General features: G+C 49.0%; 7 protein-coding genes across 7 annotated transcripts; 6 read left to right on the top strand and 1 right to left on the bottom strand.

Moving 5' to 3' along the window:
- Positions 1-2,554: 2,554 nt before the first annotated feature.
- Positions 2,555-4,629, top strand: NUU61_001467 (uncharacterized protein; the record flags this gene model as incomplete). Its single annotated transcript, XM_056652049.1, has 2 exons — positions 2,555-3,177; positions 3,225-4,629. The coding sequence occupies 2 exons, from the start codon at positions 2,555-2,557 to the stop codon at positions 4,627-4,629; spliced, it is 2,028 nt and encodes a 675-aa protein (XP_056515316.1).
- Positions 4,630-5,902: 1,273 nt separating this feature from the next.
- NUU61_001466 (ankyrin repeat domain-containing protein) lies at positions 5,903-6,514 on the top strand (the record flags this gene model as incomplete). Its single annotated transcript, XM_056652048.1, has 1 exon — positions 5,903-6,514. One exon carries the CDS (start codon positions 5,903-5,905, stop codon positions 6,512-6,514), a length of 612 nt encoding a protein of 203 aa, XP_056515315.1.
- Positions 6,515-8,283: 1,769 nt separating this feature from the next.
- NUU61_001465 (uncharacterized protein) lies at positions 8,284-8,955 on the top strand (the record flags this gene model as incomplete). Its single annotated transcript, XM_056652047.1, has 1 exon — positions 8,284-8,955. The coding sequence occupies one exon, from the start codon at positions 8,284-8,286 to the stop codon at positions 8,953-8,955; it is 672 nt and encodes a 223-aa protein (XP_056515314.1).
- Positions 8,956-10,985: 2,030 nt separating this feature from the next.
- NUU61_001464 (uncharacterized protein) lies at positions 10,986-12,238 on the top strand (the record flags this gene model as incomplete). Its single annotated transcript, XM_056652046.1, has 2 exons — positions 10,986-11,051; positions 11,105-12,238. The coding sequence occupies 2 exons, from the start codon at positions 10,986-10,988 to the stop codon at positions 12,236-12,238; spliced, it is 1,200 nt and encodes a 399-aa protein (XP_056515313.1).
- Positions 12,239-12,274: 36 nt separating this feature from the next.
- NUU61_001463 (uncharacterized protein) lies at positions 12,275-12,481 on the top strand (the record flags this gene model as incomplete). Its single annotated transcript, XM_056652045.1, has 1 exon — positions 12,275-12,481. One exon carries the CDS (start codon positions 12,275-12,277, stop codon positions 12,479-12,481), a length of 207 nt encoding a protein of 68 aa, XP_056515312.1.
- A 263-nt stretch (positions 12,482-12,744) lies between these two features.
- NUU61_001462 (uncharacterized protein) lies at positions 12,745-13,681 on the bottom strand (the record flags this gene model as incomplete). Its single annotated transcript, XM_056652044.1, has 2 exons — positions 12,745-12,774; positions 12,974-13,681. The coding sequence occupies 2 exons, from the start codon at positions 13,679-13,681 to the stop codon at positions 12,745-12,747; spliced, it is 738 nt and encodes a 245-aa protein (XP_056515311.1).
- Positions 13,682-14,965: 1,284 nt separating this feature from the next.
- NUU61_001461 (Vegetative incompatibility protein HET-E-1) lies at positions 14,966-17,986 on the top strand (the record flags this gene model as incomplete). The annotated part of the gene is made up of 4 exons (XM_056652043.1): positions 14,966-15,030; positions 15,079-15,101; positions 15,172-16,706; positions 16,754-17,986. The coding sequence occupies 4 exons, from the start codon at positions 14,966-14,968 to the stop codon at positions 17,984-17,986; spliced, it is 2,856 nt and encodes a 951-aa protein (XP_056515310.1).
- Positions 17,987-18,835: the final 849 nt, after the last annotated feature.

The following is an 18,835-nucleotide window of genomic DNA, read 5'->3' as shown; positions in this document are numbered from 1 at the left end:
GGACCTCTGTAACGTGGATCCCGGCCGGTCCGTCATCCCTGCCGGTCCGTCATCTCACCTCAGATTTTCTGCCCCTTCCCAACCACCTATCTTTAAACGCCTACCATGCCCCCGAAACCCAGTCAAAAAGCTCAAAAATCAGTTGAGCAGGAAGGCAGGATCTTGCTAGCTATTAAAGCTATTCAAAATGGCAGAATTACCACGATCGCTGCTGCTGCTCGCTCTTTTGATGTCCCCCGCACAACTCTTGCAGATCGGATGAAAGGCATTCCTAATCTTTATGAAGCAAGGGCTACAGGCCATAAATTTACGCAACTGGAAGAGGAATCAATTCAGGATTGGTTGATATCTATGGATCAGAGAGGCGCTGCGCTTACAATCGCGATGTTGAGAGATATGGCCAATTTACTACTTGAACACCGCGGAGATAATGCCCCCAGACCGTTGGCAAAAATTGGCCAACACAATACATCAAACGACATCCTGAGCTTACTACTCGATTCTCTCGCAAATATGACTACAAACGCGCCCTAATGGAAGACCCAAATACTATTATTGAGTGGTTTAAGCTTGTCCAAAAAACGATAGCTCAATATGGTATCACTTCGGATGATATCTACAACTTTGACGAATCGGGGTTTGCGATGGGAATCAGTGCGACGACGAAGGTTATTACACAGTCATTTTACACCGGTCGGAGGGGCGTTTTACAAGCCGGTAATCGTGAATGGGTGACTGTGATTGAATCAATTTGCGCTTCCGGACGAGCGCTCCCACCATACGTTATCTTCAAAGGGAAACACTTTATGGTACGATGGTTTGACGACCTTCCAAAGCATTGGGCTCTTAACGTTAGTCCAAACGGCTGGACAAGCAATGAAATTGGCGTTGATTGGCTCCAAAAACACTTCATTCCGCACACAACAAGTCAGACGAGAGGGAAACATCGTCTTTTGGTCCTCGATGGCCACGACAGTCATCTTACAGCGACATTCGACAAGATTTGCCAGGAAAACAACATCATACCAATCTGTATGCCTCCGCATGCCTCTCATCTTTTACAGCCTCTTGATGTTGGTTGTTTTGCTATGTTAAAGCGCTCTTATGGAACGCGGGTTGCGGAATATACCCGATTAGGCATCGATTCTATCGAGAAAGATGACTTCCTTGATATCTTTCCAGCGGCCCGTGATGACTCATTTAAAGAGTCTATCATTCAGAGTGCCTTCGCAGCTACTGGTTTAGTACCACTGGACCCCGATCGGGTGTTATCAAAGCTCAATATTCGTCTTCAATCTCCGCCTCTACCAGATCGACCAGTTTCACAAGGTTCAACATCAGGCAGCAATATCTCTACCGGCATCCCTCGAACGACTAAGCAGCTAGAAAAACGCAAATCTAGGCTCAATTTTGGTCTAAATTCAGCGGCCAATAAGATCTCTTCGCCTACAAAACGTGATCTTCAACAGTTTTACAATATGTCGGTTAAGCTAGTTCACGAGCACATCTTAATGCGGGATGAAATAAAACGTTTACGGGAGGGAAACAGAAAGCAGACAAAAAAGAGGAAGAAATCGAAGAAGCGAATGCCTAATAAAGGTAGTTTAACAGAGGTTTTGGACCTCACTACCAATGTTGGTGGTGAGGGAGGTGGTGGTGTAAGATATATATCTGATACTGCACCTGCTCCAGAACCCCAGGTTGAACCTACACTTCCTGTTTTGCCCCCTGTACGTCGGCAAATTACGTGTTCTAAATGCGGCGGAAAAGGGCATAGATTTTCTACATGCCCGCAAAAGATTTAATTTGTCAATTCAATGGTGTTTTGGTTGGGTAAATGATGTTTGAAAAACGTAAAACATCTGAAGTTTTGATGGGGTGACGGACCGGCAGGGATAACGGACCCGCCGGGATCCACGTTATACGGTGAAACGTTTAGGTAATCGTATTATTTGAAGGTTGTTGCATGAACGGACGGCGCTAGACACCTGAGAAATTTTTATTTGGTCTGTTCAACGAAACGGTGCACCTCTCTCGATATTTTTCTTTGGTAAGGCTTCAGAAAAACATCATTCTGATAATTTGGACAAAAAATGCAGGCCTTAATAAAAAAAATAAAAAGAAGAGGAATTAGCCAAGAACCCTCACAGATACCAGGTGGAGTACGTTAAAGGCAATCCATATAATGTACCGTATCGTCTATGCGTAGTGTTTCATTACCTCAACCGTTCTCGCGCACTCTCCATTATTCTTGGCGGGCCCAAAACTAACGAAAGAAGTTAATGAAATTGTACTGTACACCCTAACTCAGACATGCCACGGCTGATGGACCTCAGGAGACCCCTCTGACGAAGCAAAAATTTTGTTCTTGCCTACATCAGATTTTTACTGCCGCGGGGTACTTTGGTGAGCTGGCAACGATCCATTGTCTACGACGAAATCTAGGGAAGAAAATTGAAGGTAAGCCCCTGCAACCATGCAAAACACTCGGAAGAGGTCATAAAACTAAAATTTTGATACAGGAAGGCATGGTTCTGCACCTGTCTCTCAGATCATGGCACACCAGGGACCAGGCACCTTTCCGGAGCATTACCAAGCCCACTGCTCCTCCATAGATACAGTGTCAGCTGTTCTCGACGAGGGAGACCAACCAGACCATATTGAGTACTTTCAAGGTTATGTCCAGTTTTACGAGCGTGGCTTGCCAGGCGAATTGACAGCAGAAACCAAAGAAAGTATTTTGGATAAACCAGATCTGGTGGAAATGAGGGATCGAATCGAATTCTTTGAACAAAGCCATGACGAAAAGTCCCTCAAGAACGGGAAGTTGGAATACAGGAAGGCACTGGTTCGACATCGCCTTTTTGAGCTCAAACAATATCAAAATCGGTGGGTACAGGAGAAAAGAGACCAAAAAATTCTCAATCGGGGAAAGAAAGAGCCGATGCCCTTGGAAAACGACATTCGCACGCGCGCTCAAATGTTGATTATGCCGGAGGTTGCACGAATTGCAACAGCTATGTCCTGCGCCAAAGAGCTCTCTTTTGACGAAAAACTTCTTTTGGTCCAAGATCTACAAACGCAATGTGTCCATGATTTTGACGTGGTATACCTCCCAAATGAAAGCCCGATTCAAGGGCTCTGTCCTGCAAAAGGTTGCCAAATCAACATTTCAAGGTGAGTGCCCCGCTTTAGTAATGAGGCGGCCAATACTAACCGTCTAGTCTGAGGAAATGTGACCGAAGTGTCCACATTCACGAATGTGTCCGGCGTGAGAAAGCTTTTGACCTTCAAATATCAGAATCAAGGATGCGATTTTGTTACGAATGCATGGAATGGTTTTTGTCCAGTCAATGGAGGAACCATTGTGATTTCCATCTCCAGTCATGGCAAGTCCAGCACTGCGAAGTGATCCTCTATCGCCATACCGTCATTCGCCCCGGCTACTGCCCTTTTTGCTTGTGGGACCTCGATCTTCCTGCGGAAGACCGGTTGCAATACTGGTTGCGGAGTGATAACTTGAGGGAACACATTGAGGGACAGCACATGGCTGGTATCCAGTGGTCCACAAAAAAACAAATGTGCGGGTGCTCTCGAACATTCGACAATGAGCGTGACCTTCGACACCACTTACACGACGTGCACGGGCTAAAGGAAGCCATATGGCAAAATCCAAAACCACCAAGAAAGAGAAAACGCGCCTGCAAGGTAGAAGCACAAAGCTCTGCAGCAGAACCAGAAGAAGAGCGCCCCAAGAAAATACGATTTTATTGCTACCCGCCTCCGCGTCATGAACATGAGCACTATCTGTCAAACAAAATATTTGTCCCCGTCCCGACCTTGCTTTCGTTTGTCGAAGAGTATCCAGAACAATATTGCTGCTCTAGTACAAGTGACAAGTCCGGTTCGAGCAGCAGAAGCAGCTCAGTTGCATCTTGCTTCTCCGCGGCAAATTCCTCACTCAGCTCGCGGCCAACAACTCCCGGACTTGAGGTCATCGATCCGAGACTCCTCGAGCCTTTTGACTTCACCAAGGAGAATGGAAGCTGGTCTTGTAATCAAGTATCCATGCAGCTGGATTCACTTAATCTCTCTTCGGAACGGGAGACAAAGGAAGAGTCCTCTAGTGAGGGGATACAGCCACCATCTCCCGTCCCAAGCCTTGACAATTATCCCATTGGAGATTTTGTTAGCAACAAAGCAAATGAGGAGGCGAAGAAGGCTTTGAAAAATGATTTTCTCGCACTTATGCCTCCCAGCGGCCAAGATATTGCGGTAGAAGACAAGCGCGGGAGTTGTTTTCTTACACAGACGGACGCCGGTGATGGGAACCCGCCTCATGGTGATCAAGTCCATGTTGCTAGTCTTCGCGAACCCCTCAGCAGAGCCAAGACAAGATCACAGCTGCCTCTGCATCATGCAGATGATTTGAGCACTCGCAAGCCACGCCAGAAGCTCAATGCAAAAGAAAAACGAAAGATGCTTGAGCTCAAAGACCAGAATCTGACTCCGAGGCAGATTGGGCATCACTTCGCGGACATAGATACGACTTATCTGCGACAGGTTTGGATGGACATGAAGCCTTCTCAGCGATGCACCAGATCACGGGCTAATCGGATGGGCGGCTAAACCATTGTTCTTTGGTCGATGATTATTCACCTGTACATACTTTCCTTTCCAGTTGCGGAAATCCCAGTGTTGACCCTTGAAATAAAACTCGGCTCCGAGACAAACCCTGGGAACTTTTTGACCTTTGTGTAGATATAGATTCAATCTCACCTCAAGGGCTAGACTAGATGTTATTTTCCAGCGAGGGGCACTCGTCACCTAGCGCAATATATTTTGAAAACATCATTAATAGGTCTCGCAAGGCGGCTCTGCTGATGGAAGGTTTGCAAATCGGCCCTCTCGCCATGGATAAAGCAAATGTATGAAATCATTCAGGAGTCGAAAAATCTCCTACAGTGCAAGCGTCCCAACTTGCACACTATGGTAACAAAAATTACAAATTCACAGTACCACCACAGTTCCAAGCGGTCACGGCCGTAATTGTCGTATCAATTGTGATTTGTATAATATAGTACGATCTTGTTACTCTATGGCTGGATATGGACCCATACTGTTTCCGTACATTGGGAAGTTGTCGGGAATTCAAAGGGACAGGGACAGAGAGGACCAGGATCAATAAGCAAGCACGGTCTGCAATTAGCGTGTTCTATGTAACCTGAGAAATTGTAAGACCAAATAAATGGTTTGGCTTAAAATAAAACTTTGGGGTTAAGATACCTCGCATCTCAGAGTTCCTACGGAATTAAAGCTCACAGGACCACCATGCTGTACACGGTAGTACTTTCTGAAGCACGCAGTAGATCCTAGGAGCTTGTACTGATTTCCGGGATGACCACTACCGATTGTCTTCCTGGGAGCACCTAGACATTTCCCAGGAGTATGTGAGAGTCGCAGGAGCACCAAGTACGTTACTCCTGTGAACACTCGTATCTACTCCTAGGATACTCGTGCTCCTAGGATCTGGTATCCGGGAGCTGGGAGCTGCAGGATGCAACTCCCAGGATCGTCTCTTTTCTTAAACGAGGCTTGGTAATTCAGGCAAGCTTCCTAGCGAGCCTCTGGGACTCAGTTATAAGCCGCAGGGATAGATGAGCATTTCATACGCTTGAGATAAGCCGTCTCGGTGGTCTGGCTATTTATTTACTATCATTCACCCCCCTTGAGTTCTTCTCATTTACACCCTGATCAAAACCCAAATCCCCAACCCGAATTCTCATCGAAAAACGGTACGCCCCATCATATTGGAAACAGACACTTAATAACGACTAACTCCTTATAAGCCTACCACCAAGCGTCAACATACAGAGGCTTCCAAGACGCCCATATTCTGGAGATGATTTTGGACTTGGGCGCGAATGTCAATATCCGAAACTGGAATGACGAAACGCCTTTCCTCCAAGAAAGCATCGAAATGCTGCTGCGAGACGTCGATCGCCAGGCCAAAGATCGACATGGATCCACGGCGCTGCACGTTGCTGCCCGGAATAATCAACTCCAAGTAGTGGACTTGCTTCTGAAAGACCCACGAATCGACATCAATGCGCTCGACAACTCGGGAAACACCGCCTTCTGGTGGTCTTCATACCTTGGGCACGACGAAGTTGGTAAGCGATTCCTGGACGAGCAGGGGCTGGATGTCAATTTTCTAGGCAGCAAGGACGATCCACGATGGCGAAAAACTGCGTTCTACCTTGCTGTGCACCGGAATAATCTACCACTGGTCTCCCATATGCTTGCAGCGACACATCTGCAGCTGGATCCAAACACCATAGGCGACCACCGATGGAGCCCTCTCGGAGCTGCAGCATACCAAGGATCCTATGAGATGGTAAATCTTCTACTACGAGCGAAAGGAATTCGAATCAACGCAGTCGACGAAGGCGAAGATGACCCCCTCTGGCTCGCCATCCAAACGCGTTCATGGCGGGTGGTCGAGCTTTTTTGAACGAGCGGACTCGGCTGGATATCAACTGTCAGAATAACAAGAATGGGGATACGTATCTGTTGGTTGCGGCTCGTGACGGTGATCTAAACATGGTAGACCGTATACTCGGATTTGGGGGTGTTGATCTCAACGCAAGAAACCGACGGGGCGAAAGTGCACTGGAAGTCTCCCGTCACCAAAAGCACCACCATGTTCTTCAAAGACTAATGAGTCGTGGGGTGGTGTACTGATAGGGTTCTTGATATGTTTGTCAGTCTACAGTACGGTGGATCGGGCTGATGAGAGATTTTCTTCTAGAAAATGAATAGGTAGTTAGATTCCATTCAGCATGAGCAAGATTTAGAACACAACGTACATTTCTCCCTGCATGTACGTGTACTGTATGGTGCAGAATTTCTAGTAAAGGAACATGGAACCTCAGAGATGCTGCCTAGCCGGTGACGACGTTGCCCAGAGGGGGAAGAGGCACTATCGCCCCGAATACTGGCAAATCATAGCCATAAGCTACTATGTACAGGCATTCTCAAAATCAAACCGGCTTGACCACTCCACAATCACTATTTTCTGGCCCACCGCCAAGGCCTTGGTTATCGTGAATAAGTTATAGGACAAGCCGCATCACGAACGAACGAGCATCATTGGAACTGTATGTAACACAAATGCCAACAAGAAATGATTGCCAAATAGTCATTTGAATTTGGCCGGTCGGTTAGTTGACTGGTTGGTGCAGGTTTTCCGGGTAGTTTTTTGGAACTACCCTGCTTATGACCACCTTTGTTAGGAGGACGGTTAAGAGAGGGTGGTTATGAGAGGGTGGTTATGAGAGGGTGGTTATGAGAGGGTGGTTATGAGAGGGTGGTTATGAGAGGGTGGTTATGAGAGGGTGGTTATGAGAGGGTGGTTGAGAGGGTGGTTAAGAGAACAGAGTGTACAAGAAGTGGGATTAAATAACCATTGAATGCTCTTCAAACGGTTAACATGCTCGACTAGCACTAGTCAGGCACCACTTGCTCTGTGCACGGAGGAGGCTGCCGCGGTTTCCACGACTTCCACCACCTGGATTGCACGGCATATTAACCATCCACTGTAGATCACCAGCACATTATAGTACTCGAATTATCACTTTCTTTTGCTGCGGTTCTCAGAATTCAAATCAACGGCCCGAACGAATACATCTAAACCATGACGCTCTTACCCAGCGTATCCTATTCCCTGTTAACGGAAAGGTCAATTGTCCTAGAGACGATACTGGCACACCTGGTGACTCGTCTTTTCTAAGGGCCGTCTTAAATTCATTATTGTAACTAGGGTCTACACACATGGTTGTCTCCTATGGTTGTCTTCTGGGGTGCCTTGACGGTAAAGAGGAACTGTGTTAAAAGTGGCCATCATCAATCAAAGGCCGACAAGGAATTCCATGTGTTTTATCGTAAGGAAGCAGTGCTGCTTGAACAATAACTTTAGGTTTTGACTGCTCTCACGGCTCAAGGTAAGGCGATAGCATACAGCCACGATTCATCGTTTATCATGCGGTATGGATTTTAGCTATAGACCTATAATCCGTTAAAGACCTACATTTTAGCGGTGGTTATGTTTATGCACTTTCGTCAGTTTTACATATGGTATGGATGGTATGGATGTATTGTTTACTGTAAAAGCAGATGCCTTACGACTGTCTTGCCGTCGGTAATTCTTTCCTTGAAACGCAGAGTCGAAAACAATTATGTCTTCTGCAAGACAGAGGTAGTCAATGGACGTGCGCTTCTCCAATGGAACCAGCCGATGCGGATGACCGAGAGCGCTATGTCTGGATGTCTGAGAAATCTAGGGGAGATCCACGGCTTCCTTCAGTCAATGTTTGCCCATCGTTTTCGCTATGGAGGTGGGGGGAGATGTTAAACGAAAGCAGCGCGGTCAGCGAAGCACAGCAAAATCTGATTATGAAACACGCTGACACTCGCACTTTCTTGGATCATTATCTTCCACGCCACATCGACACGGATATGCAGAGTGTTATGAACGGCCGTGAATCCAACAAGTCTCTGAAGCGCGCGATCACCCGCATGAGTAGGTGGATTGACAAGAGACGCCCTCGACATCTTACTTCGAAGCAGCGAGCGTCCCTTCGCGAACATCCAGAATATGTGGAGGCCGAGCGGCGAATGAGGGAGCAAGCCGAAGAGTGCAAACGCGATCCTAGTGCAGCGATGCAATTGCGATTAGAGAAATTGACACGCGAAACCTCCAATACATTTGGTAGGTTGGAAAGAGCATTGAGACGAAAGGTCCGCCATGAGTTCGACCGCAAACAGGCCATAATAGACATTGGGCGACAGCTTTCGGGGGCTGCTGTTGAAGACGAAGAGACGAGGAAGGTGCTTCAAGTAGAAGACCAGATGCTACCAGAGCAGATTGATCTTCTGAAGAACTTATTCACATGACCTACCTCTCAATCCCTGGAGGCGGAGTGGCAAAGAAGGAACACCGCTGTGGCTGCGATCTCCCGATGCTGTTGTTTCCTTGAAGGTGGCCCGTTGCGTGGGCGACGTAAACGAGCAGCACCAAGTGATGGGTTCGACGAAGAACAGACCGACGTGGTACCAGAGCCAGCCAAGAAGAGTTACAGTTTTCCGGAGCCTTCGCAGCAGGGTGTTCTTCTCGCGAAAGCCGGAAATTATATTAAGAAGGCCAAGAAGCCCCGGCGATGTTTTCAATGTTATGGTGACGCCGGACTTCCCATTCATCGCAGAACACAGAAATATAGCGAGTATAAGTCGACCCTGCGACACTTTCGAGAGAAGCACTTGCAGGATCGAAGGTGTCATGTGTGACGAAGACCTGCTCCATGAGATGCATCTTCGCAGGCATGCAGAAGAAATTCATCGTCTCAGCACTCAACGGAATTACTATGTCAAAGAAGATACGGGGTCAGACATTGACACTGATTAATTGGGAGGCTTGCAGGGTTTATGCAAGTCTCATTGTCGGAATGGGTGGATTCGGTGCTCGGACCAAGGAAATTCCGGTAATTATTGCATACGTAAGCGAGTGACCACCCCACCAAAAATCACCTCTCGATATCAACCACACTATTTCAAACGCCCACCATGCCACCAAATCGCTCTCAACCGCGCCAAAACTCTACTGAGCACGAGGGGCGCCTCTTATAAGCTATCGAAGCTATTCAAACCAAGCAAATTCCCTCTATTCGTGACGCCGCGCGCCAGTTTCAATTGCCATATCCTACGATATTATACCATTATGTATGCCAGCGCACTCATCACACTTATTACAACCACTTGATGTTGGTTGTTTTAGTGTTTTAAAACGCGAGTATAGCAAATCGGTTGAGGGGTATATACGAACCGGGGTAAACCATATCGCCAAATTGGATTTCCTAGCCGAATTCCCTCATGCACGTGCGGCTTGCTATAAATTGGACACAATTAAAAATAGCTTCGCCGCTACCGGTTTAGTACCGTTTGAACCGAATCGGGTCATCGAAACGCGTAATATTCGGCTTAAAACAACCCCCCCCCCCCCCCCCCTCAGGGAGCAACAGCAGCGATTTTTCCATGAAGACCCCAAAACCCCAAGCAATTGGGTAAGCAAGTATCGTCGGTAAAAGCACTGCTTCAACGGCGTTCCGCAAGCCCTCCTAGCCCTACCCAGCGAGCGTTAGACCAAATTGTGAAGGGTTGCGAAATGGCTATGCATAACGCTATATTTCTTGCAAAACCAACTACTACGCGATGCAAACGCCAAACAAACGATAAAACGCGCCAAATCCGCACAGCAGCTATCGTATCGAGGGGGATATATCGCTGGGGAGACGAACGAGCCAGTGGTTGTTGAGAAAAAGCAGCAAAAGCAACCAGCGGAGCAGCCGACGGAGGAGCTAGAAACGACGCAATTACTACCTTATCTGGCGCCATCACGATGCACTGAGTGTTGGCAATTAGGGCATCGACGGAATCAGTGTGGAAAACGCACTGAATAGCTTATTTTGTATCTAAATGGCGTTTCGGCCGAAATATATTGGTTTAAAATTGATGGTTTTTGGTGGGGTGGTTCACTCGCTTACGGGTTACGTTAAATGTTTGTCACTGTACCTTCTTAGTCATTGTTTTTCCCTTTAAATTGGTGTTTTTTGGGGATAGTTTCTTAGAATCAGACACAGTTATTTTTCCTGCATGCCATTGGCTAGATCAGAATCACCTGATATCTCCATTTCGACACCGCTATTATATCCCGTGGCATTTGAGACAAAAAGAAGCCAGTCTGTCTTCCTTTATCACGGTTGTTCTCAGGATGACACAACACTCTTCCCACCATCTTCAGTAAGCCTATCTCGAATTTTGATCACCATATACCCTGAGCCCAGTTTGGCCAGCTTCTGCAAGCCAGAACTATCTGGTGCTGTGCCAGAAATAGCACTCGGTGAAAAAAGTAGAGCTTCACCGACCCGAAGATGAACAATTTCATGGAACAAAGAGAGCTTCCTGGAGATACCGAGGGCTTCGCGGCTCTCACCATTGTCCTTGGAAGTGTCATGGGATTATTGTGCGCCAACGCTCTTCGATTTTCCAGATTACAGATCCCAGTCTCAAGGTCCGACCTCCGGGAAAGAATTGGTCTCGGGGCTTTTATCGACGGCACCCGCAGTTAAGAGCACGACGGCTGCGAGCGATCGATTGGAAGCGAGATGGCCAGCAGATTGAAGATAAAGTTCGACACTGGTTTGCCATCATTGGCCGTGAACTGGCTGATCCGGCTATTCTCCCAGGGAATGTGTACAATATGGACGAGACGGGGGTTCTTCTCAGCGTTCTGAACTCCCTCAAGTTGCTCGTCAGTAAAGACGATTTGAGAAAGTACCGAGGGACCACGGTGAAGCGGACGCTGGTCACGGCGATTGAATGCATCGCCGCCGATGGTCGCTTCCTGCATCCTCTCATTATCTGGCCGGCCGCCACGCATCGTAGTTCGTGGACCACTCACGCCACCCCCGGGTGGCATTTTGCCTGCTCCAAAACAGGCTATACGAACACCGACATCAGTCTATACTGGGTCAAGCATCTGTTCGATCCGCAGACTCGAGACCGAGCCGGCGGTCGGCCACGACTCCTAATCTGCGACGGTTTTGGCACCCATGAGTCTTTAGAGGTCATGAAATTCTGCTTTGCTAACCGCATTATGCTATGTCGTCTCCCTTCTCATGCATCGCATAAACTACAACCATGCGATGTGGGTGTCTTCAGTCCTCTGAAAACGGCATACCGGGGACAGGTTGAGCAGGCATGTCGGGCCGGGGTAGGTAACGTCGGCAAGCCACACTTTACCTATCTTTATGATCGCGCCCGACAGGAGGCATTTACACCTCGCAATATAAGATCTGCCTGGTCTAGAAGTGGCCTCTTCCCATTCGATCCGTCTCGCATCCTCCGGGATTTCCAAGTGTCCCGGCCCGAGGAACAGATCACTATCCCTGTGGACCACAACCCGACCGTGTCCTTCAATCTCGATCACACTCCAACCACCTCTGATCATTTCACCTTGCTTCGCAGAGAGATGGAGCAAGGCACTGGGAGTCTAGACAGTGAGTGCAAACATCGTCTTGAAACATTGAACCGCGCGGCCGAAAAGGTCTTCGCGGAGCGCGCCTTATTGCTGGAGGAGAACCGGATCCTATTTGAGCAGAACAATGAAAAGTCTTCTCGGTAATCCAGTGGCCAAACGGTCATAGGACATGCCAAAGTGATGAGCTATGACGATATTGTTGAGGCGCAAAAGAAACGTGACATGGCGGTGGCGAAACAAGGCTCGAGCGAGAAAAAGAGGTCTAAAGCCAAGGACAAACTGCTTTCGAAACCGGAGGAAAAGCGCAAGGCCGAGCAAGAGATTCAAGCATGGGATATGAATGACTATTGTTCTGTCTTAGATTTACAGACTCACTTGACAGTTTAAAACAATCTTAAATTATTCTGTATTTCCATCAATCTACCGCACAGAAGTGCCTCGGTATTTTGAATGGCCGGCGCGAAGATTTCTGTATGGTAACGATTTTATCTCGAGGCCTCTCAAGTCGCCCAGAGTTTAGGTCCCTGCCCATTTCCAGTTCAGCAAGGTTAAGTTTAGGCCCGAGTGGAGATAGTGTAACCTAAACGCTGAATTCTCTGGTATTTATTGAAGAAAGAAAGCAATTAGCAGGTATAAACGTCAGATTGTCTTCAATACATGAACTTATGTACTGCTTCAAACTGCAGTCAGCTGACCAACATAGCATTATCTTCTTTTGCTTGCATCAGATCCGACTGTCATTTCATAGCGACCTTGCTGATCCTGCCCTATTTTCTGGACAGTAGACTCCGTGGTGTTGAAGGTCATGTTTTCATTCTGCTTGTGTCAACAACATGATAGTAGATTGAAGATAGGGGAATAAGATCGACCTCCACTTACGCTTTGCTCCAATATATTCTTAACAGCCGTGTTCATCACTGGATCCCGCTCTGATGCAGAGCGCAATTCCTTCATGACTTTGAGAAGTTTATCCATTTCCTCCTCGACCGCCTCTTCTTGATCGCTCACAGACGGAGGGTAGATTTGGTACAGTGCGTCAATGTGGTCATTGATGTCCTTGACCAGCTTCTCGAGATGCTTCTCGTCATAAATGGCGAACTTGAAGAGTCGAGGAACTGACATCTTGTTTCTGCGCTCGTGGACGATTTTTTGCATTGTCTCATGGAGGTAACGGTGCATAGCGCTCCACTTAAAGCCGCCCTGGCTGAACGGCTTTATTTCATTCTCTTTTACCCCAGGGTCATCCTCGGACTTTCCTTTGCGTTCGTTGTGACAGATTTCCTTGGACTCTTCGAAGAGAGTCGCCAAGATCCGAAATGTCCGTATAGCCTGATTCTCCTGCTCCTCGTCGAGCTGGAATGAGCCCGAGCTCTTCAGCGACTCCTCGTCTTCAATATCTGAGCCTGTGAGACCGACAGCCTGGCCCCAGCGCGTGAGTCTCAGTTGCGCACTGCCAAGCTTCACGATCAGGGACTGTAGTCGCGGGGCCGCCTTTCTGACAACGTAGATATAGTCAAACCAGGTAATGGTCGTGGTAAAAAGCCCTGCTAGCCCAGATGCCGCACCAATTACTTCCGCGCCCGTCATCTTGGTAGGATTGCGCGTGTCTGTGTGAATGTATAGAATGGCTGATGATGATAGGCTTGGGGGAGCTCGAGATGGATTCTTGCGCATACTTCTTGGGGCAATGCGGTCTTATTTGTATCAAAGAGACTAGATGGCTGTAGGCGTCGGAGTCACCGGAGATGCAGGTTTTGCATCCTGCGACGGAAAACGACCAATCCAATCATTCATTGATCATGTCCACGTCAAATATAGTCCAAAAATATACCTTGCGGTTTCATTGGTCGCCATAACTCTGGGATACTATGACGTGGCAATATGATTTAGTTCAGCCAGATGCATGGGAGCCCCTTGAGTGTGGCACCCGGCTCTCAGCCCCTGTAAGAAGCGCAAATACAAAAAAGGATCTGATCTCCATCTCTCAATCGGCACCTGTCGCTGAATTTGATTGCAGTTTTCATCCCACCAAATGTGCACAATAAGACTTCAAATTGTTCGAGCGAGGTACAAAGACCACAGCCCCGAAGAAAGCAAATGAAATCGGACTGTCAAAGATGAACAAACACGAGGGACAACCCAGGAACTATGGACGCGGGGCAATGCGGTTAGTGAGACCATACGTGTATATACAAAGAGCCGAGAGCAGGTTGATATTCGTGGAGTAAGGGGAAGTTTTCGTAAATCTTGCGTATGCTTAATTACTAGGGCTTGCAGAATGTGTTTGTACAAGGTATGCCAGGTAGGTGCATTAGGCCCGACATGCGATAGATGGGTGCTGAAGACGGAGTCGCCGGGATTGCAGGAATGATGCATTACCTGCGGCTGCAAAGCGGTCCGTGCTCTCCGCGTGTCACAAAGGCTGCCCCACGGGGACGCGACGTGGCAATACGATGCGGCGCAGTGCGTTCCGTCACGCTGCATTAGCGCTGTTCCTCACTCGATTGCCCGATGGTAGAGGCGGGCGGCGGTGATTGGTGGGCGTCGTGCAGGCAACGGCCCGATATCTGCGTGGCTTGCCGCTGGAGCAGCTACAACTTCGGAGCCAGATGGCAATACCTGATCCAACATAACACAAGGCCGATAGAGCCAGCCCTGCTATCTGCAGTTGTTTTCAGCTTGACGACCCTGCTTTTTAATCAAGGACAAGGCAGAAGGAAACAGTTTTCTTATCGGTCTTGTAACGACGACTCAAATTCTGTCACCCACCGAATTTCTCTGATGGTTATTGCGCACTACAGTGTGACTGCTAGACACGCTTGACTGAATATAGAGCAGACCTTGCTAGCATCGTCTGACTCATCCTTCAGAATGAACAGTCAACAGTTCGATAACAATGGAGGGAATGTCCAGGTACAAGGGAAGGTGGAACATGCGTAAGCCCAGATCGACGATGATATGACTGAAAAGCCGTTCTGACATAGTATCATCCAAGCACCTTCTATCAGTATGTCGGAGGCACGTCTAACATCAAGTTTCCACTTGGCGGTTCCCATTCTAACATGAAAGCTTGTAAGACCAAGACAGACAAAGCAAAGATCGCTGCTTCGACTACTTCGCAGTGACTGACCCGCGCGACGTCAAAATGACCATCCATCAGACGAGGGGAGCCGCCCTCAAGAAATCCTACGACTGGATCCTCCGCCATCCTCAGTTCCAGCATTGGCGCAACAACAACAACAGCCAGGTTCTTTGGATTAAGGGGGACCCCGGTAAAGGCAAGACGATGCTACTGTGTGGTATTATTGATGAACTTGGCCCTACCACGAAACTAGCAGATCGCCAGGCCAGGAAATTCCTGTCTTTCTTCTTCTGTCAAGCCACAGTTCCCAAGCTGAGTAACGCTCATGCTGTCCTGCGCGGTTTGATCTATATGCTTGTGGACAGAAAGCCATCATTACTCTCCATTATACGGGAAAAATTCAAAGAAATCGGGGAGCCGCGATTTGGGGATGCAGAAGCATGGGCTGCACTGTGCGTTATGTTCTTGAATATCTTACGTGAAGCCAGCCCAGACAAGATCTACATCGTGGTTGATGCTCTTGATGAATGTGTGCAGGACCAAGACAAGCTCTTACAGTTTATTCTCCAAGGGACGAAGGAGTTCCCACACGTCAAATGGATTATTTCCAGCCGGAACCATGTTGAGCACCGAACACGGCTCAATGACTCGCAATCCATATTAAGCCTGGAACTACAGGAGAATGCAGAATCTGTGTCTGTGGCTATTGGGGCTTACATTTCCGACAGGATAGCGGAGCTTGAATCTCTACAGAACGATGATGCCTTGCTGGAACATGTTCGGCAGACCCTCCAGAAGAAAGCCGAAGGAACGTTTCTCTGGGTGGCTCTCGTGGTCCAGGAACTCCAGCATGTCGACAGCTGGGATGTGGAGCAGGTGGTGGACGATGTACCGACCGGGCTGGATTATCTATATGCGCGAATGATAGACCAGATCGAACAAACCGCGCCTCGAAGCCGAGAGTACTGTCAGCTGGTCCTCTCAGCTGCCACACTGGCCTACCGGCCGCTTCAGCTATTGGAGCTGGGGGTGGTGTCCGGACTCCCCAACAAGATCGCTGGAAACGCCAACAACATAAAGACGATTGTCAAGAGGAGCGGGTCCTTCCTCACGATTCGCGACAAGACAATCTACTTTGTGCACCAGTCCGCCAAGGACTATCTGATAGAAAAGGCTGGTCCGAGCATATTCCCCTCTGGTTCTACGGCTGCTCACGGCCGTATGTTCACAAAATCACTGCAGGTCATGGACAAGGTATTGCGGCGCGATATGTACAGTCTGGGCGCCCTAGGTACTCCTATCAACCAGGCCCAGCCGCCTGAGCCAGATCCGCTCGCAGTCGCACGCTACTCCTGTGTTTACTGGGTAGACCATCTAGACCAATCTGGATCATACGAAGCCCTTCAGGACGCTGGCACCGTCGACGCATTCCTCCGAACCCGATGTCTCTACTGGCTCGAGGCACTGAGTCTTCTTCGAAGCGTAACAGATGGGATAATGTCGGTACATAAACTCGGGGCTCTGATACAGGTATGCGTTCATCTCTGGTGCTGCGAAGTGTTCTAATGTCATTACAGGGGCGATCAGGAGTAGCCGGATTGCAGGATCTGGTCCAGGATACGTACCGATTTATACGCTACCATCGAGGCGCAATCGAGAACAGCCCTCTCCAGGCATACGGGTCGGCGCTGGTGTTTAGCCCACGACAGAGTATGACTAAGCAGCTGTTCCAGCAGGAGTGGCCTAATAATATCGCAATTGCGCCGGCGATGGGAGATGACTGGGATGCGCACACCGGCGCCTGCCTGCAGACGCTGGAGGGCCATGACGATTGGGTCACCTCAGTGGTGTTCTCCCACGATAGCAGCCGCGTGGCGTCCGGGTCGGACGACAGGACGATCAAGATCTGGGATGCGCACACTGGGGCCTGTCTGCAGACACTGGAGGGCCATGATAAGTGGGTCAGATCAGTGGTGTCCTCCCACGACAGCCGCAGGGTTGCGTCCGGGTCGGACGACAGGACGATCAAGATCTGGGATGCGCACACCGGAGCCTGCCTCAAGACACTGGAGGGCCATGACAGCCGGGTCACCTCAGTGGTGTTCTCCCACGACAGCAGCCGCGTCGCCTCCAGGTCAGACGACGAGACGATCAAGATCTGGGATGCGCACACCGGGGCCTGTCTGCAGACGCTGGAGGGCCATGACAGTAATGTCAGATCAGTGGTGTTCTCCCACGACAGCAGCCGCGTCGCATCCGGGTCGTCCGACGAGACGATCAAGACTTGGGATGCGCACACTGGGGCCTGCTTGCAGACGCTGGAGGGCCATGATAATTGGGTCACCGCAGTAGTGTTCTCCCACGACAGCAGCCGCGTCGCCTCCAGGTCAGACGACGAGACGATCAAGATCTGGGATGCGCACACCGGGGCCTGTCTGCAGATGCTGAGCATCGGTTCTGCTGTGAACAATCTTTCTTTTGACGCCACCGGTTCGTCTCTTCACACTAACATTGGAATTGTCGCCCTTTACGACTTGCCGACACCTAGCCCTACGACTCCAACAGACATTGCTGCTTCAGAACTCCAATCACTCAGGGCAAGCCAACCGTCGCAAAGCCCTGAATATCAAGGCTACGGTATCAGCCCTGATAGGTTCTGGATCACACGGCGTTCACAGAACTGGCTATGGCTGCCTCCCACATATCGCCCAATCTGTTCGGCTGTAGGTCAATCCGGGTTAGCCTTGGTGCTTGGCTGCCAGTCTGGACGTGTCCTGATCTTCGGATTCGCACCTGAGGATTCCAACTGAGTGCTTACGGTCAACAGCCACGATAACAAGTGGCATTGACAATCTAACCCGGGCCTAGTCTTGCCACGCACAAATTTTTCTCCTCGACGGCCGTGGTCGTCACCTGATCGGTCCGAGCTTAGAGAGGTACAGTGACGCAGCAAAAGTTTCGACAACACCCCCAGCCCCACCCCTTGATTATATAATATTCTGCCGGTCAAAAACCTCCATGAATTTGCTTCTATATAGCTAGTAGGGCGTGTACCAGCCTTGAGCCTCGATAATAGCCTCTACACGATGGGGCATTGTTTCCGATAGATGCTGTAGATGCCTCAATTCCAGTTGGTCCCATGCCTGCTGCGCAGTAGCCACCAGAATCTCCTTTGTTTGGTCGTTATTCCCCATATAAATAAGATCAGGTCGAAGTTCGTAGATTTTGGCCTTTAATAACGCCCAGAGGTTCTCAATTGGGTTCAAATCAGGCGAATGAGGTGGCCATTCCATAACCTCGATCTCCATCTCAGTTAGAGCTTCTCGAACAACGTAGGCAGTATGTGTTAGGGCGTTATCATGCTGAAAAATGCTACCCTCGTTCGCCATCAAAATAGGCAAGATTCGGCGATATAACTCCTCGATAACGAAGCGATTTACACCGCTTCGTTCAGATCTCGGATCTCCGAAGAGAGGAATCAATCCAGTACGCCGCTCAGAGCCTAAAAACGAAGCCCAAAACATCTGCTTTACTTGCTTCCCGCGTTGAGGCAATCCTTGACATTGTCCAGCTTTTGGCTGATCTTTCGGGCGTACAAAAGTCCATTCTCGGCGAATACCAATCCCACGCTCGACTGTATATTCATCAGACCAAAAAAC

Source organism: Penicillium alfredii, assembly GCF_028826965.1.
Source record: "Penicillium alfredii strain IBT 34128 chromosome Unknown utg000002l_segment0_segment0, whole genome shotgun sequence".
Lineage (NCBI taxonomy): Eukaryota > Fungi > Ascomycota > Eurotiomycetes > Eurotiales > Aspergillaceae > Penicillium > Penicillium alfredii.
The sequence above is the reverse complement of the archived record's forward strand: the minus strand, read 5'-3'. Positions and strand labels throughout refer to the sequence as shown.